General features: G+C 39.3%; 1 protein-coding gene across 12 annotated transcripts in view; it reads right to left on the bottom strand.

Annotated features, from left to right (window-relative positions):
- Positions 1-222: 222 nt before the first annotated feature.
- NRIP1 (nuclear receptor interacting protein 1) overlaps positions 223-24,895 on the bottom strand; it is a 104,070-nt gene continuing 79,397 nt past the window's right edge. For 11 of the 12 annotated variants that reach the window (XM_069024190.1, XM_069024229.1, XM_069024197.1 and 8 more), the window contains 2 exons: positions 23,207-23,255; positions 223-9,083 (listed from right to left, as the gene is read on the bottom strand). In XM_069024190.1, coding sequence (XP_068880291.1) covers positions 5,235-8,726 — 3,492 coding nt within the window. In that variant the 5' untranslated portion in view covers positions 8,727-9,083; positions 23,207-23,255 and the 3' untranslated portion in view covers positions 223-5,234. The remainder of the gene's footprint in view (positions 9,084-23,206; positions 23,256-24,895) is intronic. The other variant, XM_069024279.1, reaches the window with a different exon arrangement.

The following is a 24,895-nucleotide window of genomic DNA, read 5'->3' as shown; positions in this document are numbered from 1 at the left end:
AAAACATAATACAGAGCTTTGTGAAGTAAAGCTGTTAATCTGATTTAGATTGTTTCATTTCCAGCTCCACAACTCTCAGTTTCCAGTCAGTAGCCTTGCTGAAGGCTATGTGTACCTAAGTTCCTTGAGGTACTTTTGTTGTCAGAAATTTGTATCAACAGCACTGATGCAAAGAGCCCACTAACATTCCAAGAACAGAAAGTACACATGAAATAAAGCAGATTTAAAAACCATCAAGACAATGCATTTTTCTCATTTATTCAAATCTTCTGCAGGAAGTAAACACTGAAAGATTTAAAAAAACTTCACACTGCAGTATGTACAGTTTTGTGACATCACATGAGGAAATTAATTTCTAATAAAAAAATGAGACCAGTTAAATTACTGAAGACACATCACAATAAAACTGGTTGTGGTAAAATCCCAAATTCTTATGTATGGCAATGAGAATCAATACTCCTTTGTTTTACAGGGATGGAATAGTCCTGGTACAATATTTCAATTACGCAAAATGGAGTCCTGAACTTACATGATTTATTATAGTTGTATGAGCACTTCATGTTTTAAAAGTAGGTTTGCATTTTTTTTTTTCCAGACCCTTTTGATTTGAAGCACATTCTTTCACAAAGCTAAAATACCACAGCAGAAGTCATGTCCAGAAGTGGAATACTGTTGTGTTTTGAACTGACCTGACTTGTTAAGACATTTTTTTTTTTTTTGCCAACGCACAGATGCACAGGGTCCCCCATGCACTTTTCATGCAGCAGGTAATCACAACTTTAAATAAAAGAATTTTTCTATACATTCTTCCAGACTTGCAACTGTATACATACATGCAAAAGTTTTTAAACCTATGTGATCATATTTACACTTATACATGGAATATACATAACAAAAAAGATTAAAAGGTTTTTTTTCCTTTGCATTAGAACAATACAAAATATGTATTTTTCATTAAGGAAACCACTATTTACATCACCTTTTAAAAACCAATTTCAACATATTATAGGCGTAACAAGTCAACATATTTACATTATATATAAATATATATATATAATATATACTTACCAGTTTACTCCTCTGTAAGATGTGGCAGAGAACAAACTGGTAATATCATGTCACTGACGTCAATGAGAGCTGTAATACTTTCACCAACATTTAACAGGGAAAATTTAAACCACTCATTTCTTTCCTTTAAAAACATTTGTAAATTAAAAATTTAAAAACATCACTAAGAGTAAATGGCTAAGAAAAGTGAAAGTTATGGCTGAATTCCCTTTTGATCTCATATAAACTTCTCAAACTGAGCTGCCCAGCTATGTGGAATCAGTAGAGAAGCCCTCCAGCTCTCCACCTTTGATTCTGCGGTCATGCTTAACCCACCATCATTTCCTCAAGCTTTGGCAGAGGAGACACTAGAAACCTGGATATCTGAGTCCCAGACACTTCCCTCTGGAAAGAAAAGGCATATCTGCGTGGCAGTTCCAAGTCAATCCCCAAATCCAGCTGGCTTGGGCACTCCACCAGTGGGGACGCCCCCTTGAGCAAGGCACCGGGCACTCCACAACCCAAGTGCTTCAGCCCCAGCCCTTCCCAGCTAAGTGTGGCTAAAGTTAATTGAGGTTTAACTTCCCAGGGTCTGCAACTGCAGCTCTAAGCATGGTGTGGAGACAACTCCCTAACTCACTTCCACTGCTCTGAGAGCTGGAGGCAGCTTTCCCCCAGCAGTGTCAGCTGGCTGTAACTGGGGTGTGTTCTCCCCTCCCCCCTGCTCCTTTGATGGTGGGATCACACACCAGCACCCATCGATCCTGCACCACTCTGCCCATACAGCTGCTGCTGCCAAGATCTGCCAAGACCCCATTTTGCTTCAAATCTATAGTCTAAAAGGCCTAGAGGAGACAGGAGTTGCTGAGAGTACTGAGTGCTACTCAAGGAATGACCCTAGTTTGCAATCCATGGGGGTTGGTGGAAATCAGGGACTTTAGAGTTGCTTGGGAAAATGTGGCCAGCCCTACCAGTCTCTCTCCTGGGGCAACAAACCCAGCTCCTCTTCTCTGATGGAAAAGTCTCCAAGGCAAAAAACAGGAACTCCTTACTGACCCATGCTACAAGACAAAAAATAACTCGAGAGCCTTTGGTCCTAAGGTGTACATGCTGTAAATGTGGATGGGGTAGATTCGAAGAAGACCTCTCTTTCCTAGGGAGAGGGTAACACCAGTGATTATAATAACCACTGGAGAATTTCATATAGGAGGAGGCTGCTGCCCTCTTAGCAGCTGACTGAGCAGTCCCTTGGCATGTCCTGCCCTCTCTCAAGGGCCTCGGTGTTGTTACCTGCTGTTTGAGATTGCAATGTCTGCAAGAGATAAGATTCTTCCATGAACACCATGTTCTGAACTTAAATTCTTGTATATTAGAGTTTACTTGACGTCTGTGAGAATGGCAATACCCTTTCATTAACATCAACTAAAAAGAAAGCTAAATCTTTAACTGGTCAAACTGTTAACATTTTAACTTAACTGTTTTATAAAACTTCCAAAACTAAATGTTCAAAAGTATATATTATAACAATAGACTACCCTAGAATAAATACAAAGGTCAGCACATTGCTCGATCCCAATATTATTTTTTGTTAGGGTCAGAATCTCTTCCCCACTCTTCATCTCAACTTAACTTTGAAGAAGTTTTTTCAACCAGATAATTCCACATCCTCTCACGCTGCATTTTTCTGTGAGCCCTTCAAGCAAATTACAGCCCTGTATTTAGTCTGGAGACCATCTATTATTCTATATTGTATATATTTCCTACCTATATACACATTGTTTCAAGAAAAATAATCAATTAAGACTTTAAAAGACATTTAATGGATGGAACAAATACCATCTTTTTAATATTTCTGCTGGGTTGACTCATATAAAAAGAATTCAGTTCCACTGTCAATCCAAAATATACTTTATCTCATTAATGATTATTCTATGAGATGTCTGAATTGTCATTGGGCCACTTATAAATGCAATATTAAAGACAAACAAAATTTTATTTTTATATTATACTTCAGACAATGACATTTAAAATGATATTAGATTTGTGTGAAGGTTTTAAAATATAAATCTTCTTTGTACAGCCCATTAATATATTATGCTTCACTGAAATAACATAAAAATATATCTTTAAATTGCTCTGTTATTTCTCATAAAAACCAGGGGGAATGTTTTATATCGGATACTGCCAAATATTTGTGTTCCCTAAAAGAAGGTATCCCCCGGAGGGAGGCAAAACAGAATAGTGGTGCATTTTCCAGCTGTCAGACAGGAGAAGTCCCTCTCAGTAGGAACTGCACTGGGAAGAGGAGGAACTGATCTCAGGCTGGGGACAGGGACAAGGGGGGGGACAACAGCTTGCTCTGTTCTCAGCAAGCCAGAAGTCTGGGAAAAGGATCTCTGAAACCAAACCAGACAGGAAAAGAGCAAAATGCCCCATCACTCATGTCTGCTATGCAGACATGAGATGGACAGAAACAGCAGTTTTGTCATGTCATCGGCTTGCAATGGTGAAACCAGACAAAATTAAACCCAAGTGTAGCTTCCAGTATTTGTGCAAGCCAACTGCTTAGGTGCTTGCTGATGGCAGAGAGGATTATCAGTGAAATCAAGAAGCCACAGAGAACTTTTTAGGGAAGTAAAAAGTTCAGCAGAACTTCTGCTTGCCAATAATTCATATAATTTAGAGGAACTGGATTTTGTCCTCTTCCTCCCCACAGAGACATAAGGGCTGCAAATGGAGTTAACACTGACAGTGCTAACAGGAAAGCAGAGCCACATGGCTCTTCCCCAGCCAGCAATTCTTTTAAGGTGTCTCGGCTTTGACTGCAATTTTCAGTTCCTCCCATCTCAGGCTGATATTGCCAGATGTTACAAATCACAGCACAGGTGGGGATTGAGGAAAAGGGCAGAGAAGGATTTCTCAGACATATCCCACTATCCATTACAGAACATGACAAAACCACAGTTTTATCCTCAGTGCTATCTGGAAAATTATTCTAAAGCCAGATTTTCTGCAGTGAAAGGGTAGTGCATTAAACCATGCATCGGCTGTTCAGAGAGTAATAAATATTGGCAGATTATAGATTCTTTTCCCTGGTTGTAGGAAGAGGCCAACACATTTTTCATTAAAATCCTATTCCATCTTTGAGTGAAAGTCTGATGTGCTGCTTTAGTACAGTTGGTATTCTTCCACAGGGAAGCAGGATGGTGCTGAACAGACAACTCCACTCACCCCCCTCACAAGCTTTCCAGCATCTCCTCACTGAATACATGTACTAAGCCTTATCCATCACACTACTCCAAGAGGCATTTTGGCTTTCCCCTTTTAGGCTGGGAAGCAACAGGAATGTGCCGACAAAAGGACTCATGCAGTACTTGCATGGCCTATGAAAATCTGCCTTTTTTATAAAAACCTAGAAAAAACCCTTAATCGTAACTAGTAACTCATAACTATGGCTAAGAATTCTGAGGAAGGCATTTGTCAAGAGCAGGGCAAGGAAGAAAAATAGATTTACACCACTATTCTGGCAGGACCACAAACAAGATTTAAAAATAACAATACAAATTTTGGAAGCACTAAAAAATACATTTCAGTGCACTTCAATTATTAACACTGATGCAGGTTTTCCAATATGACAAGCTAATACCTTGGACGGACTGCTCCATTTCTTAAAAGTTATTCTGAAATTTTCACAAAACATATTAAAACATTCAAAAAAAAAAAAAAAAGTACACTGTCTCTATGCTCAGGCTTCAAAAAAATAAGGATTATTTTACAGGGAGGGAGGAAACGCAGCATTACCCCCACCTAGGCTGTACGCTTACACTTTATGTTATACCAAAAGCTTGCAGATCCAAATAAGACTCTGATCAAAGAGTACTCATAACTTAATCCGATACATACAGAAACTTCTTGTACAAATTACAACCCTTCTATTTTCCTTGTGACAATCTACTGTAAAGCAAATTTTATCTACATGTATTTTAAATAACATCAACAGAAAAATAAAAAGTTTATCAAATGAAAACATGTTTCAATTAGACCATGCTTTTTTTCTTAAAATCATGCTCAATTTATACAGTAGTCAAGTTCATACTCATTTTTCTTTTTTCTTTTTCTTCTTTTTTTTTTTTTTTTAAACAAAGATTCAAAACCACTGATTGTAAACTCACTGAGGAGGCTGCAGTTTATTCTGGCTCTTTTTTGATTGTTCGCACTTTTTCCAGAAGTCCATGCACTTCTCCATTCATACCACCGTGCTGATGAGAGGTGTTACTCCCCATATGGCTGTTGTAAGGGCTTCTTAAGTTACTAAAAGGAGTTTTAAGCTCTGCATCAGATGTCAACTCCTCTTTGATTGTAACATGAGTTGAACTCTCAGTAAATGAAGGTTCATTCCAAATTTCTTTGTCATGTGCTTCTTGGCTGCTGACAGAGTTGCCACCTTTCTGTAGCATGTAGTACAATATTGGATTGGTTTTGGTCAGTCTTGGAGAGTCTTTCTCATAATCATTCTTGTCCATGCCTGTGATCACCCATCTGATCGGCCCTTTCTCACTGGGCATGGAACACATGCTAAACTGGTCGGGCTCGAGTCTGGACACTGTACTCCCCAAATGTTCAGGGAAGGGGGAGCTGGCAGGACTTTTTACTGCTACAGGATACTGAAATGTTCTGTGATCTACACAATTGTTCTGTTGCACAGGACTTCCCACCAACGATCTTACAGAAGAAATGGTGAATTCAGGTTTATTCATTGTTGCACTGGTTTTGTTTCCTTTTTTCTTGCCCTCTGTTAGTATGTTATTCCTATGCTGTGACAGATCTCTCTCACAGTTTTCTGAGAGAAGCAGCTGTTTCAACACATTAAAGCCTTTACTATCCCTAGACCAACTCCTATTTTCAGTTTCACTATTTGAACCATGACTTACAGAGTATTTAAATTCAGCATCACTTCTGCTGAATTTCAGTTCTTGCTGGTTAAGCAAAGGCCCATACAGTGCCTCAGTAGGAGAAGCGTGATTGTTTGCAGCATCAGACACATTACTTTTCATCTTTTTTAATGGGCTTTCCAAAGGCTCAGCATGAAGCTTCCTCTTCTTCGGTACCGTGCAAAGACTCTTGGATTCAAGGTGTGTCAGCTCGTTGTTTCGGTGACTCCTGTCCAGCTCATCTGCAGGGTAGTTGTCTTGATTCTGTCTCAGCAACCTACTTAGCAGGCCATTTTTGGAAAAGGAGAAATCTTGAGGTGAAAGAGGCTCAGTTTTCAACTCCTCAGATGCAGGAGAAGCAGCTGTGTTTCTCTGCAGTGAATGAACAAACCCCTGGAATTTGTTACCCTTGCATTCGCTTACTTGCTGTGCATTTGAATTATAAGGAACATTTGATTCTTCAGATGGTTCAGTTTTTATTTTCACCGTCAATATTTGCTCATTCAAAGCCTTGTCTGTCTGTTCTTGAGAACTTTCATCTCTTAAAAGCATCCTCTCTTTCTTTTCACTTTTACCTTTACTGGGAGTTCCCAGAAGCAGCTGAAGGACAGTGCGCCTTTCAAGGAGATTTTCTATTTCCGAACCTGGAAGTCCTTGTTCAGTGGGTGCGGGCTGACAACTGAATATTTTGTTATTTTCTTCATGCATACTCAATTTATTCGTAAGCAGAGGGCTGTTCAATCTATCAATCAAGCCCACAGGTTTATCCATGTTCCCTGCCAGCAGCTGTTTGCTGGCTCTTTGTTCCTCACTCGACATGGAAGTCTGCATGCCACACTGAGCCAGGTTCTGCAGCAGCTTGCTGGCACTGAATGCCGAGGAGTTCTGGGGACTGTCGGTCCTGCTCAGCTTAGCTCCTTGAATTTCTTTGCTTTTGGACAGGTCTATCAAGTGTTTAGATGCGGGATTCATCAGTCTGTCCGGCTGGATGCTGCAGGCGTAGGGTGGTGAGCTCCGCTTGACAGCCAGGGACTGGTGTGAGAGATTTATAGGAGAGTCTGCTTTTGCAGAAGCCAGCAAAGGTGGAGTGCTTAACGGAGTCATGCGGTTGGCACTGGGACTGTCAGTAACAGGAGTCCTTTTCCCAGTCTGTACAGTGAATTTTGCCACATCAGCTGTACTGTGTGGTCCCTGAGGGTCATTACTCTTGTCTACCTGTTCTTCACTCTTATGCCCCAGTAACAGCTGAAGTAGCGTTACTTTCTGGTGGGGATTCAGCTTAGACGCTTTCGGAGTGTCTTTCTCTTCCTTGTTCTCTGGACAGGAAACTTTTGGATCCCAGTTATGAAGCAAGGACTGAGTCAGGTTATCCAGTGATGCAGGTGGACCTACATCTGGTTTATCTGTCCTCTGTTTAAAGGATAGGTCTATAGGAAGACAGTTAGAATGGGAGCTTTCATCATCACTGCTGTCTTCTGTAAAACTGGGATTGTTGTCTGAATACTCATCAACAGTTGTTGGTGTGCTGCTGTCTTCAAAAAGGCTGGCTCTCTCACTCTGCTCACGCCCTTTCAAGTGCTGCTTGGTGGTATTCTGGCTTTTCAGCAGATGTAAGAGCAAACTGTTGCTGGGAGACGTTTTCAGGTTACTCCTTTCCACAGTACTTTTGTATCCCATGGTTTTGGGAGGCGAATGCATGATTCCCACTGAACTCTGAAATGGTGCCATGTTGCCTTTGCTAGTGACTGTTTTGGGGGATGATCCTGCTTGACCATTGAGATGGCTTGTCATTCCTTTGGCCAAACCGAATTGGCCTATGTCCTTCTGAGCACTTTCTTGTAATCTGGCCATTGCTGCAAGTCTCTCGCTTGCAATCTGATTGGCATTTTGTGCTTTTAAAGCATGTTCCCTGGAGTACTGCTGCAAGTGGGCTTCACTGGAAAGGAGCAAGGCCAGCTGGCTGCATGCTACGCTGGGCTTGGGCGAAGCAGCAGGACTGGATCGTTTCTCTACCATGCTTGCAACAGCTTGTAATCTTGCAGCACATGACAGGGGCTCGTTCATCACCTTAGGGCTGCTCTGCACCGCATGAGGAGATTCTATAAACCTCTCTTTGGGCAGGTTTTTAGTTATGTCAGGCAGGCTGTTGTCCAGCTTCTGATCTTTTGCTTTGCTCTTCTTCAGCAGAGTCTTCAGGTGACTGGATGCAACACCATAGCACCTTAAATCTTTCTCCACTTGTAAAGAATCATGGCTAAGGGAATACCCTTGCTCCTTAAGACTCTGTCTAATCTGCTGTGACAGAGCAACACTCTGCAGCCTAGAGCTGAATGACTGAAGCAAAGAGGCAAGTAATGTGCTATCCTGTTTGCCTTTAGGCACATTTTCAACCATGCCAGCCAACAAAGCTTCCTTTTTTCCATCTAAATCCACAATGGAATCAGACAACCGCCTTCTCTTTGCTGCATTCCAGTCCTCTGAAGACTGCAACAGTCTTGCTTTTTTGAGGTGCAGCATACCAGATCCCCGATATGTACTTGTGTTAAGAACTGGACCATTACTTTGACAGCTGGGAAATATATTTCCTGAAATCTTAAAGTTTTGATCCTCCCCACTATGCCCAGTGGACTTTTTGTCAACTGCAGTACTTGAGCCTCCTGCTGCTTGATGCATTAGTAATCCCTCTAGGTAAGTTAGAACAACAGAATCCTGGTGCATCTCAGAGCCAAGCTCTTCTCCATGAGTCATGTTCAATAAAAGTTTCCAAAAGGCTCTGGTTCTGTTCACTTCAAAGACTAGTTTCGCTGAATCAAGATGCAGAGTTAATAACAGGTAGATGTCTATAGTGTTTTCTTACAGACTTTCAGAAACAATAGAAAATGTATTATCCTAGGCAGGCTTCTCCCAGTGTACACTGTTTGATGAGCCAGGTTTCCAATCATAGCAATCAGCTGATATCTAGGATATTTATGGACAACGTCTAGGAGGAGCACTCAAAACACGGTTCCACAGAAACAAAGTTCCATTAAGTATTTGCCGCCTTCTTTCTTCAGGAGACCAGCTTGCTTTTCTTCCTTTTCCATTTCCACCAAGCTCATAAAATTCCTAAGTCAGAAACACAAAAGACAGAAAGAGGATATTTAGGATAAGATATAATTGCATAAGACTTTTTTTCCTTAAAAAAAAAAAAACAATCAATCCAAACCCAACTCCCCACACATTGTCTTAGGCAGAGATTCAGGATCCATAAACAACAAACACATTCCAGAAGAAACTAAAAATCAAATAAGGACAAAACACATCGTAACCAATTTAAAGGATTTAATGAAAACAATTCTGAGACAAAGTCTTATATAAAAATTAAGCTTGCTTCTCATAAGCACAGCTACTACAAGCCTTCACTGAATTTCGCTATTCTGCAGCTAAAAATAAGGACTAGCAAACCTGAAAGGAAAATCTTGAATCACTCTAAACACAGTTTTTAAAAAATTCCATTGAATTTTACTTCACAGTTGTATGAACTTTTCTTCTGTAAATGTAAATACACAGGACATGCAGGCTACCACTCTAAAGTAGAACTAACAGGAAAAGGCAGGCCTAAAGTAAATGTTTAGTTTCATGTTGAGTATGTTTTCAAATAACAGAATAGGCAGCATCATATATATGAGTACATTTTTGTTTGGCAGGGGGATGATATTGCTGAAAGTAGAAACCAAGTCGTTAGTGCTGCCCAGGACTATGCACTAATGCAAAATCCAGTATGGTAACACAACAGGGGTGAAATCTGCTGTTCTTGCAGCACCCAACAACCACAAGTCATTAGAACAATCATGTGATCAGAGTGGTGAAAAGGTTGCTTATGCTCCTGATGCAACATAAATCCTGGCATCAAAACCCTCCCTTTCCTAGAGGATTTTCACCTTTATGTTCTATCTGTACATGAAACATATGATGGCAAAACTAAACCAAACCAGTTCTTCTCTGAAGTCTTGTTATTCTTCAAGAGTGAGTAGTATCTCTACTAAATACTCCCTTGGATGGGCAATGTGGTATAAAAAGCTGTTTTAAAATGCACAGCAATGGTGCTTGTGCTGGATGCTTCTCTTCAGTTTCACTTAAAGGGCTGGGCCAATGGACAGCACGAGCAGTTCAGTCACCACAGCTCAATAATGAGATCATCACACCACACATGCCTCCTCCTTCACTCATTCAATACTGAACTGGCATAAATATTCAACATGAGCAAAGGTAAGTGTCCTTCTGCATACTGAACTCTGCAATTTGCTTGCACTAGCTAAAACTCCAGTGAAAACTTGTATTTACAAGTTTAAAAGGGATGTACACAGATGAAATCCTTTCCTCCTCCTAAAGTGAGTGAATATTTTATGATTGATTTCCCAGAAGCTAGCTTTTAATTCAAAACCTACAGGCAACTAGAAGTCAGAAAAGAATCAGATCTTAAAAAAGTAAAGAATAAGAACTACTAAACAGCTGTCATGTTAACAGTCCTTAATCTCCCAGGGCAAAGATTCCCTTATTAGGTTTTAAGTCATCTAGAAAAACTCTAAAAATGGAGCTATCTTTAAAAAAAACACCCAAAACAAACCCAAACAAAAAAAATCTAACTGGCAATTCATTGTAGTGTAAATGTGTACACCCACGCATTTAAATATCAAATGCAAAGGTGTTAGCTATTATTAAGGTCTCAGTACTTCTCTCAGAAATTCATGCCCACATTAACCAGTATTTACACAATTTTACCTGTAGAAGACACAGTATTCCTTCAAACATGAAACAACTTAGATGTGGATTCATCTAACTGAAAACTACTGATCATCTTACTGTTCCTTCAAAAACCTCTGTACCTCTGGGTGGGCTTTTGCAGAGTTTCAACCCAAAAACAGAATAAAAATCACAAATAACAAATCCTTAAAAAAAATCAAGATTTCAAATGAAAACATCAAACATCCAGCAATAGTAACAGCAATACAATTAGACTAATTTCCTCAAATATTTGGGAACACACTTTATTTGGAGAATATATTTTTCCAGCTTCCAAAAGTAAACTGTTTATCTGCAACCAAATTTTCATGTTTCAAAAGGAAATGAAGCTGACAGTGTGCTGTTACTAAAAAAGAAGCAAGTAGCGCTTGATATGCTCTGTACCACATTTAAGATAATAAAATTGAAATTTTGTCAGGATTTCTGACTATCTGAGAAAAGCAAGGCTTGCAGGTCACCTTTAAGATAGAGTCCCAAACAAGTGCACCATTAAGCCAATATTCAGTACAACTTTATTCATTACACCTTTGGGTAATTCAAAAAAGACCACACAAATCCCTCAGGTACTTAAAAAGCCTCTTGCAGGAGATGACACTTGTAGCCAATACAGTTTACATACAATAACCATTTCCAGAAGTGCTTTGCCCCCTTTTTCATTTTTTAAATTTTATTTTAATTACTGCTAGGGAAATACTGATAAACTTAATGAAATTGGGTTGCTGCAAAGAAGTTTCTTTAAAGAGAATGAAATCTGGAAAGCACTTAACACATAAGAACAGGACATCAGCAATCCTTTTAAAAAGCCTCTTCTGATCTAGTGAAGCAAGAGGTATTACAGTGATAAAATCTCACATGACAATGTCCATCTGAGGTGTAGTCACGCCAAATCCAAACCAGCTTTGGAAATAAACGTTCAGCAGGACACTGAGGCAACCATTCAGCAACTTTTAAAAAATACATATAAACTCTACAAAAGAACTTCACTTCCCAGGACCCACTGAAATGTTAATATATATTTTTTTAAATTAAATATTTAAGAAATTACTGGAGCAGTGGTAATGAAAAAGAAAAAAACTTAACGAAAAAGGCAGAAGAAAGAGAAAGGAGAAATCATATAGCAACAGATCTCTTTTATTTCCCAGTAAGGGCTGAAGCAACTGCTAAGATCTATGAATCTCTAGACCTAAATATTATATTTAATTACTGTGACAAAACAAATTGATAAGTTGATGTGCTTTCCTGACCACAGCTACTCTAAATGCACGCTTTTTTTGTAACTTCTACTATCGTCTCCCAGACTTCTGTATCCTGAGCAATAAACAACCCAACAAAACAACGTGTTTTGCAGGACGTCCAGGAGCGCCCACTGATTACAGCTCATTAAGGCATGTTTTACCTAGACAAAACTAAAGCAGCAGCAGAATCCACAGCACAAATGCTGTGACGTGGTGAGACACTCCCCAAGTGAAGCACACCATGAGAAATCAGTCCTACAGCCTTTTAAAATGTGCCTAGGGAGAAACTGTAGGCACAATAGAGAAGATAAGGGAATATTAAAATGTTCACTGAACTGTATATGTCCAGAATATTAATTCCACTTTTGCACTTGTTCAAGTTTTTCTTTGTTTGCAAACTACAAATATATTTATCCACCAATAGCAACAAACTTTAAGATCCTTTGCCTACCATAAAATATTACTGCTGCAAAAGATAATGAAATCTGAGAACACAGGTTCTAGTATGTTAAAGCACAACAACAGAACCAATGGCTTTTTGCTCCTGAATATTTGTTTTTGATTTCTAAGGAATTCTTTGAATGAATGAAAACTTCACCTGCAAAACCTAACTGGAGACTCCAAACAAAGAGCAGACTTTTAGTTCACCCAATAGATACGCAGTTCCTGCTATTTGAGAAATTATAGACAGTTCCCAATTTAACTAGCAAAATTACATCCATTTTGTATTTTTCCAATATCCCAGACTAGTATTTCTAGTTAAATCCTTTTGCTAAATGGAACAGAGAGCCACAGTGAATTAACAATACTAGACTAGCATTATTTGAGTAGGAGGGTTAGATAATCTATTGGATAACTCAAAAAACTTGGTGTTATCAAGGTGTCTTCTTCTGCACTCTTAATTCAAGATCACTGGGAAAAAATCTTACAGAAACCGTTAAGCTAATCATTTAGGAAACTGGCAATGGCTAGCAGATTGCCCACATGAACATTCATTAGAAGAGAGATTACCCAAACTCATGCACATTGTTAGAATCATTAATAGAGGTTGAGATTAGTATTTATTCACACAGATAAAACATTTTTATTAACTGCATTTCAGAGTTCTTTCATGACGATTAAACTCCTGTAGCAATTTTATGCTCCATTTTTAAGTTGAGATGAATCAAAACATGCATTTGTGAAGCGAAAATCAAACTGGTCTGTGAAATAAAAATCTCCAGTTATTTAATAAATTTGGTGTTCTAATGCTTAGCTACTACTGGAAGAGCCAGAAAAATTCTCCCACTAGCTTCACTGACTTCCCATTCTCATATTCCCAAGTGTAAAGGCTCCAGCCCACCATATCAACCAACAGCTCAGACTGTCGTTTTAATTCATACAAATTTGAGGAATGCAGTACAGTGATTACAGTGGCAGCTTGGGATCCAGGGGTCCAATTACTCACTGTGCTGCAGACAGGCTGTCTGACTTCTGGTTTTACTTCTCTGTACCCTGTTTTCCCAGATAGAGTAATAATAGATGGAAACTTCAGAAAGATAATTGAGGATAAATATATTAAAGGCTGTGTGTTGCTCAGCAGCTCCAGCACCAGCACTAAGTACCTAAAACACAGGATTTTAAGTGATTCCCCATTCCTTATGCCTGCCTGCAGTGAAATGCTGAAGAACACAATGAAATCAGGATCTCAAAAAAAATTCCTAGATGTACTGGAAATTGCAGCAGAATTTTGCAGTGAACTAAGAATGAGTGGGGGTAGTGAGACTTGCTGTCCCAGAACTATTTTGCTATTAAGCTCAATTTGCACACCTTTTGATTTCAGCAGGAAGGATGTTTTCAGAGCGGTGGTAAAAGCACTTCAGTGTTTAGTTGGCTCTTTTTGCAAAGGTTCTGGGCAGTGAAACAGCCCTGATCAACAACCCCGACACCAAATGCACAGAGCTTCACAAACGAGCAGGTACTTCAATGGCACTTAAGCACGTGCTTTAAGAGAATCAAGTATTTGAGTGCTTTGCTTTCCAAAATCCATGCTTTGTGTCAGAAATCTGTTGAGATGAATGGAGCAGCTGAGACCTCTTCACAGTTTTGATACAGGCAGCCAAGACATTTTGAAGGTTCCCTTTGCAAATGTAATTTAGAAAAAGGCAAAAGTAAAAAGAAAAATAAAAAGCAGAAATGATCAGATGGGGGAGAAAAACTCAGCAATAAGTGGGTGAATTACCCATGGCTGCACTCAACTTGGGAATCCAGAAGCCTTTTTTTACAACTAATTCAATTTAAATAAAACAAATCAGGCTCCTCTCCTACAACTGTAGGGTATCAGTCTGAGAAAGAAAAAATAAGCTTCTTCCCAGGAGCTTGGCACATTACTCACTCCTCGTAGGCCTGCTGACTGACTCCAGAAGACATTTTAAACATGGGAAGGATAGCCTATCCCTTTTAGACAGCTTAGTCAGGAGAGGGCTCATGAGGAATCGTGTTGCAGCAGAAGCTCCTGCTGCTGCCAGGAATTCTGAAGGGGGCTCCAGAGACTCCAACCCCACCAGAGCTGGCATTTCCCATCCTGAGTTGGGGCTGTTCCCTCCAGGCTGGCACGGAGCACACGGCAGCATCGCTCCCTCTGCGAAATACCCCCTCAGATAATGCAGGATTAGCAACAGCCACGGCCCCACGGCCAAATTCTGCACAAGCACACAAATAGAAAAGCCTTTTCACCCATGATTTTTTAAGCTGTGTGCTGCCAGACCCAGCCCCGACCTGACTTTAAGTTTTAAACAACAGAGAGAGGTGTTTTCTACAGTGTGGGGATGGGGCAGCAGTGGGAGGGGGTGTGTAGAAAGGAACAGACCCAAACCGCCCTGATCAAAACCTTTTGATTATTTTAGCAGTTTCAATAATAGGATTTTGAAGAATACTATAGCAAACCAATTCCATAACAGATGATGAAACAGCTCAAAGAGATGCAAAATCTACTGTTTTACAAAAGCACACAAACCCCAAGTACCTGAGAAGCCTGTAAGTCACACAAAATTGACAGGAATGCAGAACCAAGAACACAGCAGGCACGAGACACAGTTTTTCCTCTGAGAATAAGACCTGACAGACCACTGGACTTAAATGTTAGCCAACCAACAACTGAGTGGAGAAGAAAAAATCCCAAGTGTTCTCGTGGTAGAGACTATTTACTTCAGCTTTTAAAAGACCACTAAAATGTAAATGCAGATTACTGTTCTTGTTAATAGTAGCACCAGAGGCACATAAGGAAGGGGAGACTGTTCCTAAACATTCCATTTGGGGTGTGGAAAGGGGGATTCAGTCACCTCAAGCGTCCCTCCACTCCTCAGATTTCACATGGGATTCACCAGTCTGGGAATCTGTGACTCACTCAGACCACAGAATACCACCCCATGACAACAACGAGGAGCTTTGGGATGGTACGTAATATATACCAAGGGGGAACACAACATTTCTAGTGTGTGCTGAAATGAGGTGTGGAAATGTCAGGGACATTTCCATATCCACGCCGAGGGCTGCTCGGGGAGGCGGCGAGGCGAGGCTGCGCACCCTGCCAGGAGGGGGAAAGAAAGTGAAAATAAGGAAAAAAAAAAGCCCTAACAAAAAACCAAATCAACCAAACAAAACCCTACCCGAGAAATAAAAAAATCCCTCATCCAACATCACCCCAAATCCAATGAAACCCCCAAAAGAGCACATGGGAATGGAGAAATGGGGAGCAGACAATTGCCATGAAAGCTGAGTTTGTGAAAGCCTTAGTAGCAGCTCTCCAAGGTTTACAAGTACACTTAAGCACCATATACAGCTTAATCCAAATCTGGCCTGCACATCAAAACCTCCTGCTGGAAAGTTCTGCAAAGTTCAGAGACGAAACACATGTGGCCATTTTTCATGCTGTGACACTCTTCAAACAATAGCTCAGCTTACCTTAAATAAGTATTTCTTATTTTAACAAGTAAAAGAACAGAGCATCACAGAAATAATCACTCCTAGATGCAGGAAATCCCATGCTATTCATATAACCATGATTCACCTGGTGTTTCATAGAAATTTCAGTCAATTCCTTACCCAGGCTCATGCACATATATTTCTGCTTACAAATACTACTGGAGGAATATTTATATTTTGCTCTCTAATGGTACTGTAAAGGACATCTTTGAGTTCATTTCTTGATCATGATCTGCTAACACTCAAGGCATGAACTTAGAAACATACTCTCTGCCAAGTCTTTGCTAATTGTAAGGAATGAGGAAGAACACACATTCAGCTTACAACTACCACCTGTGAAGGAATAAAGTATTTGACATCTAAACCTGTCCTGTCAGTCACTGCTCAATGATCTTCTGCTATTGAGGAAAAATAGGGCAGAAACTAAAAGATACCCACCCCACATCCATTAAGGGCAAGGATCCAGAAACAGCATGTATCACTAAATCTCAACTAACTTGGGTAAGGGTGTTGATCCAAGCTCAGAAATACAGTGAGCAGAAAGGCTTTCGGTTAATTCAGTCTTCTTATTCAAGAGACCAAGAGCAAAAACCACCCAGAAGTCTATACAATGACTTGTTTTCAGAATAGAGTAGTAGATAATATGCAACAGAATAGACAGAGGATGCACCTTTCCAATCTTTGGTAAACCACTTGCCTACAAATAAGCAATTAAAAGGAAACTCAACCAGATTTTCATTCCCTCTGACACCTACAAAACCAAATCACTGATTATGCATTTAACTCTACGTCAACTCCCCAAGAATGAAACTTGATTAATATACAGTGAAGAAATCAATGTCCTCTCCTGGGCAATCATGCATTTGAGTTATGATCAATGCATGCAGATAATGCATTTCCACACAACTCTGACCTTCTGCTTGTTGGAGGGATCTAAAGATACAGGCATTTATTGATAGCAGTGCACTAAAGCTGTGTATTTCTTGGAATAACTGTATGTTAGGTGGTTTGGCATACTTTAAGTCACTTTATGTTATTTTAACCAAGAACTGGTTTCAGATGTCAAAGTGCAACAAAGGACTAAAGAGTAATGCACAGTATTTACTGACAGTAATGGCTGTGCTTCACTTGGGACCAAGCATCTCATGGTTATGAATGAAAGCCACTTTGTAGACTTCTCAACAGAACAGGCTTCAGCTAACTGAACACAAATACACAGTAATTCCAGGCAAAGTGAAATACAGGATCACAGTCACATAGCTTCCAACTGTATGTAAAAGCCCCATAAATCCATGTTAGAAGCCCAGATGATTTGTGGTTTGGGTTTGTTTTGGGGTTTTTTTTTGTGGAAAGAACACTACCGCTTCTGTTGTAATAGGTGATTTCAGCTTACTGTTGATGATGTTTCCAAAGGTTGCTGTGGACATAGAGAAGGCTCATATAACTACATTTAAGTGGGAAAGGAAAAATCCACATTAGCAAGATGGTCTCTACTAGCTCAATTCAAATAAAAAATTACAATTTTTTTTCCTCTCCAGAACAGCAATAAAACCGAGAGAAATTCAAGATAAAGCATAAGAATCAACTTCAGTGAAACCTTGAGAGAAGAAGCTCATAACATCCTATAAAGACAAAAGGACAGAGTCCTTACCTTATCACCATGCCAGAGTTAATCTAAAAACGTTCACAATGTAAATCCCTAAGTAAAATATTGAAAGGACTTTAAGTCATATAGATGAATACAGAGATGATCATCTGACCCTCACACATAAAGAACTCCTAGCTACAAGTCAAATCAGAACAATTAAAATACCAACTTAACTCAAAACCAGAGAAAGAGGTATTTACTGCCACAAAGGCGTGGTAAGAACAATGCATAGCTGGCAAGGGGAAGTGTTTAACTATCCCTCACTGTAAGGACATACACTTTGAAATAATTTCTCAAAATTTATGTTGATAAAGGTGCCATGCATTTTAAGAAGATAATATGCCATCACAAAGTTGTGGAAAGGAAACCTTCTGTATCTGTTTTTAATGAGTTCTTCATTAAGAAAATAATTGCAAGAGCAGAAAAAAAAACCCCTACTTATTATTACTGCTTGTTCCATTACTGTCAGGAGAGGTGAAACAGGTGCTTATGCCAAATTAAAAACTGTATAAAACAAAGCAACATAGATGTGTGACCGACTTTTGAAGAAAGCATGTGATTTTCTACATAGAACAACACCACCCCAGAAATAAAAGACCTATTAAAAATAAATCGATTACTCCATACTTGCACATAAGTATTAGCTAATTTGGGATCCTATTTCACAGTGCCTGTGAAAACAACACCCTCACTAAGGCTTTATGAAGCCCAAAGTGCTGGTGTTATACCAACCAACTCTGCTGCCATGTTTGCACATGTTTAAAATAAGGGCTGTGCTCAAGAACCTGCTGAAGTTGTGTGGCACAGAGCTCCTACAAGGCAAGCCAGACTAAGGACCTCGTCACAGTCCAAAGAAATCCCAAAGACCCTGCCAAGCGTCCGTTCTGCAGCTCTCCATGTGGGAATGCGGGATTACGAATGGCATGAGGAAGGACAAAGAGCAGGGACTACTTTCACTGCTGAACCTCACTTAATGCCACACAAAAACACAGCCACTGGTGAGGTGCTTGAAAAGAAAACCCCACCTCCAGGCAGAACGCCTGTGCTGAATTTAGGAGAGTTTATTGGTGACCTAAAGACATGTTTGTAAGAACCATCTCCTAAACAGAACTAAAAGAACAACAACAAAAAGTCAGTATCTTCAAACACACTGAAATCTTAAAAGATGACTGAAAATTTAACTGATCCAAATATTTTAATTTTTATATTTTACTAAGGTATCCTGGGAAACTGGAGTGTAAATCCTATTAAACTGAACTTAGTTTGTCCATCCCTAAAATAGATTTGACACACAAACACAAACACAAGGTCAAGGTCACAGATCAGCAAGAAAGATTACAGAGAGGACTGATGTAAGAGCTGGCATTTGATCAAAGCTCCTGGATGTATCTTTTTTTTAGTACACTTACCAGAAATACCACTACTCTACATTTTCTTCACACTGGTACATTACATGTTTTAAGTATTCCCTACCCTTAAGAGCAGCTGCTCGATCCTTATTTTGATAAGAGCTATTAGGCAGCATAGCAAATAAATTAAGGAAAAGCTCTTATGTTAAATGAAAAGGAAGGGAAAGACTTTTTGCCATCTTTTTCACTCTATTCAGCCATTGCCAATATATATTAAACCACAAATCTAAAAGGAAAACCCACTCAAACACATGGCAAGACCAGAGTCAGGACCTTGGGTTTTAACTTGGTGCAGTCCAAGATACTTATCTTAATATAACAATTGTATATTTGAATGTGCACTTCCAAGCACAACACTTGCTTATTTACACTAATTATCTGTGTGCACAGCATATATTTCTCAATTAACAACAACAACAAAAAGAACAATACAAGGTCTGTGCAGAACACAATCAAACTAACCTCTTCTGTAATCAGGACAACATTTACCTCCTAGAAAGCTTCTCTAATGCTGAATGCTGAGTAAGTGAGCAGATTAAACACAGTAGCAACAGTTGAAAGACTCATTAAAACCCAGCTGCTGAAAATAGTTAGCAATGAAAGTCATTTACTGATCTATCCACCCATCGACACATTCTCAAAGCTTTGCACACATGCAGGAGGGTATTTAGCTTTACAGGTCACGTCTACCACATGTACCCCTCTGATGCCTGAACATGAACAAGAGGTGTCTTGGGTGACACAATGTCACGTGGCATTCAAAGCTGCACTGCTGCCACAAAGTTTACATGCTCATTGTAATAAGTAGTAATTTAAAGAATAGTGTGGCTTGTACTCTTAATTCTTAACCCCAACTTTCAACACCATCATTGCTCTGATGTTAGTCTAGACATGACTGGGAGCAGTTTATCTTTAGACAGACAGATATGTCTATAAATAGGACTGTTTGTGTTAGTATTAAAGCTTTTATTGGAACCCATTTGGGGTGACCTGCATAGCTCACTCATATGTGGGCATCTTGGACACTGCCAGTAAAACCTTCATGCCATCACACACCCTCCTGCATCTTGTTTCAGCTATTTAACATTTGTTTCCTGATTTTCCTCCATTTTTGTAGAGGTAGTACATTTGCAGCTCTCTACCTCTAAGACTAGGTTGTCTCAGCTACTAACAAAAAGGCCTCAAATGAAAAAAAGATGGGGAAAAAAAAGGTTTAAAAAAGGTTTAAAAACTTGTCTCCTTTTTGAAAACATCCTTCACAAGAATTAGGTTGTCACCCTTTTAAGCTATAGTATTGCCTGAGCTACTAGGGCCAGACACAAATCACCCCTGAAGCCTGGGATGTCAGCTTCTCAGCACTGTGGTATAGGTGCTTTTAACTCTGATAGTGATTCATCAGATCTTAAAACAGTCACTGGTTTAAGATCAAATTGAGTTAAGTTGTAGACCTCAGGGCAATGCAATTCTGGTCTTCCTTAGTCCTCCTTTTCTAAGCCCTTCCAGCAAAATGGGAGAAAAGGGGAGGCTGGTTAATTTTTTTTTTTTTCCCCCCAGGTGAAATTTCTATCCTTCTTACTTTGTGAAAAGCTGATAAAGCTTCTTACTGCATTGAAGAGTTAGGAAGGGAAAAATAAAAAAATGTAAATCAGGCAATGATTACAACAAAACAACAGAATTTCCTTTGTTATCCACAAACAAATCACCAGCTTACTCTGAGAACCAAACACACATGAAAATGTGTATACAGGACATATCACAACCAAAAACATTCTAGGAAACACATCAGCTTATTAGCAGTACAGCTACCCAACATGTGAAAGTCTAAAGCAAGTATATTTGGAGTCATACACCTTTTTTAAGTTTACAGACATGAAAACTCAAATACGTGAAAAAGCCTTTGCTTTAATTCTGCTGTATTACAGTACTGTTCATTCCGTGTCACAGCAAGTCTTCTCTCAAGCTTATACTATAAATACCTTCTTCAATCTTCATAACCACACCTTTGATAAAACAAGTCAGCAGCAGTTGTGGGTTTGGGTTTCTTCCCGTTAAATACAAGCTCAGACTCTTTACATACAAAAGCTATAGAAGCAAGAGGTTTCTGCTTGTGTTGAACTTTGGATCGAATCGCTCACTCTTCAAGCACCAGGGGTGTGGCAGGCTGCTATCAGCAGCCAGTGGTGGTTTTGGCTGTAACACCATGTAGACAGTATCTGAAATCCAGTCCTTATCCATTCCTCTTTGGAGAGCTGGAACAGGCATCTTTCCACACAGTGATCCAAATGTAAAGCATTTCAAGAGTGCTGTCTTTTAAGAGGGGGTAATGACAAACTGCAGTAAACAACCAGCCACTGCAGCAATGACAATAAATATGACAGCTAACACAAAGTACTTCTGGTCAATTTAGTAGTCTAGTCCACAACAATGGATTATGTTGAAGAACTGGAAGGTTGTCAATGCCCAATTCTGTAAAGGTACAATTTTTACTTATTTTTTAGAAAAAATATTGTCTGTGGTCATATTTACATGTGTGAAATGTCAAATTAAGTTTTTAAAAATCTTAAAATACCATATCGATGAATAGTGTAGCAGTAAGTTCTTGAACTTTGTATACTTTCTTTTTACTTATTTATTTTCCCTTACATAAGCAGACCTATGAATTTTACAGGACAATGAAATAATGGGAAGGTTATGCACACATGCAGATCAGTGCATGAGAACGGCATCTAAGTGATGCGACACATATTAAAGTTGCAGATGTATCCACAGGACAGATGGGTATCTACAATGCTAAAACCCAGTAACACATCACCAGTTTAAGCATCAGGACTACTAAAAGCAAACTAGTTTACATTTAAAATTTCAATATTCTACCATTCAGGACACAGCATAGGATTTCTGAGATGTGCAACATCAGTTATTCCAGTGTTCCCATTCCTCAAGTTGTTTAACAAACAGCAACCACTGCAGGTGATTTGGTTTCCCATACACTGGAATTTGGTATCAATTCATCATCTAATAAAATTGGTAACAATGAAAGGCAGTGGGAGGGAGGCAGTGAACTTCTCTCTGTAAATCTTCTCTCAGCTTTGGGGGAAATATCTCAAAATTATAGTTTTAATCTATTCACTTAATGATTACTGATAGAATATGGTGAGTGGGGGAAATTGTCATAAAAAAAGAACTAAAGTCAAGAATCTATCAAATAAACAAGCAAAACTGCACTAAAGTATCTCAAATCATGTATGAAGTAGTATAAAGTAATTATCTGATAGTTATTATCTATAACCACAACTCTATCGATTCAGCTGGTCAGGGTACGTAATATTTCCAGTTTCCCCTGCCATAACAGAGATTTGGGCATGGCTGACAGGTCACAAACCATGTCCTTTGTGTTATATAAAGCCATCTTTCCTTGATGTAACTGGAAGAGTCATTTCCCAGTTCAATGTAACATCAATAAGTAACTCCAGTGTTTTCTAAATCAATACATAGTAAGGCCTTGTCAATAACCTGAAGAAGTTTCATTGACTGCCTACATTATTACTGAACCACATTTTTTTGGTTTCTTCTCTTTTTCAGTCTACACATAATCTTGCTAAAGAAGAATGGTTTTGTTCAAATACTGTTGCTCAATTCCATCAGTGAGTGAGACCAAAAGAACTGCACTGAACACATTCATGTGATTGCATTCAACAGCAGTTAAGACTTGTGAGTACCTGCAGAATCTTACAGAACAACAAACAACTCCCAAATACCAAATAAATGCTGAAGCAAATCATACTGGAAAGGGAGGTACAAGCCAAAGAGGGCAACAAAGCAATACCAGAGGGGGGAAAAAAGCCCATAAAAAACCCACAACCCAAAACATCTTCTCAACGGACTACATGCTCTTAAAAGCACGCAATTTAAAATCCATCTGTTGAGAAAAAGCCAGAAGTTCTGGTGGGCAAGTGAACATGTCTTCAGCCTCTCAGGAAACTCAGCAGATTGTTACCTTGGCACCCTAGATAGCAATCTCAGGAGAACGAGATCAGGACTGTACAGGGATGTGAAATGAACCATCTTCTGACTTGGGAAGAGGGGTAAGGACCAAAGCTACTGTGAATGAGACAAAGTTACCACTCCATGACCCAGGTGAGAAAAAATACAGGTTAATAAACTTCTCAAGTTCATAGCAGAAACTCATACCTTTCAAGTGTCAATGCAGGATCTTTGTGAATCTGCTTTTCACTCCTCCCTGCCAAAAATAAATATATTATAATCAGGATGCAGAAACTTACAGTGGAAAATAATTATATTTCTACAGTAACAGGAAACTCATTCTGTTAATTCAGTGTTAGCTCATGAAAGGGAGCCTGTCTTACTTCTTAATGAGGTTTCAAAGCTAAAATTAAGTTTCCCCCCAAAGTTGGTTATACTTGTGGTCGATTTGTGAGAGTATCAGAGCTTGACAAATGACACTGAGCTGAGCAAGCTGGTAAAGGTAACCTGCCAGGAGAGAGGGGATAGGTCTCCTTGCCTGGTTAATACTACCCACTTTGTGAAAAAATGCTGTCATCGGGAGATTATCTTTATTCTAACACTCCCACTATCCGTTTACCCACCATGACTAAAAAAAGCCCCAAACAAACAACCAAAAAGAAACCAAGAACACGCAACACACCCTTGGCATTGCATTCTGCCTCTCTAAAATCTTACTCATTTTCTCCTGCTATTATCATCATTATTCTCATTCAATCGTCCCTCAGCTCCCCACTTCCACACCCCACACTCATGTAACATTAATGACATCCAAAGACCATTCCACACTACACAAAACACAGCTGTTACTGTAATCTTTCCCCTGAAGACACTCTGTTCATATAACCCTTTACTTCAACTTTTCAATTGTTTTTCTCTTGCACTAGATTAAGTTTAAAATTTCTCATCTGAGTTCTATGGACATTAATAACTTTCATTTCTATCCACATAACCTAACCACTTATTGTGTCCTTTTTCCTTACCCTTTTGTTTCCACAAACATTCATTTTTGCTGCAATACTCAGGCACCTCTCACACAGGAAATTCCATTATGCTTCTGCACTGCTCCCCAGGCGAAGATCATCTACACTCTGGAGGCTCTTTCTTCCTCTCCTCCACAGTAAATTACCAGACCAAAATTAATCCAAATCCACCAAAATACCTCCTGCAAGACCACAAGCCAAAACACAAATGATGTATGTTGCTTGCCTTTCCTCACAGACTTGTTTGTTCCCTTTCTCTCATCACAGACTATATGAAGTTTAAAATAAATACATCTGCACCTGTGAGATGCTGACAAGTTCAGCTGGACAGCAATTAAATGAAGCCCTAGAGCAGCACTGGCCTCCAAAATAAGTATGTTTTCTTTTCCTCTTACAGAAGAAAAAATGCATTTATTGGTTTTGCAGTACAATAATATGTGCTGCTGTAGTAACACAGTTTTCACCCAATACCTTTCTTTTACTACATATGATTGGAAGGGAAGGAAAGAATGATATACACTAAAAGATCAACAGAACACAAAGATTAATGATAGGGAGAAAGGGGTACAAAGGACCTAAAATATAATGTAGAAGGGCTAAAATATAGCATCAAAGGGCTCCCCCTTCTCTTGAGCTGCTACTTTTAAAAAAGGAGTGAAAGCTCTTTCACTTCTCCAGCTGGTACAATGACAATATCCCTACCCTGATACAATCTGCTTTCACTTCAGAGGGGACAGAGGCACAGAAGACCAGAGAATGAAAAAATACTGCTCCTAGGAAAGAAAGGAGATACTTCTTTTCAGAGAGACCATAGCTATTTACTTAATCATGACAACAAATGATGACATCGATGAGGAAACTTCTGAGGAGCAAG

This window comes from Aphelocoma coerulescens, chromosome 1 (genome assembly GCF_041296385.1).
Source record: "Aphelocoma coerulescens isolate FSJ_1873_10779 chromosome 1, UR_Acoe_1.0, whole genome shotgun sequence".
Classification (NCBI taxonomy): domain Eukaryota; kingdom Metazoa; phylum Chordata; class Aves; order Passeriformes; family Corvidae; genus Aphelocoma; species Aphelocoma coerulescens.
This window is presented reverse-complemented; position numbering and strand designations above follow the sequence as displayed.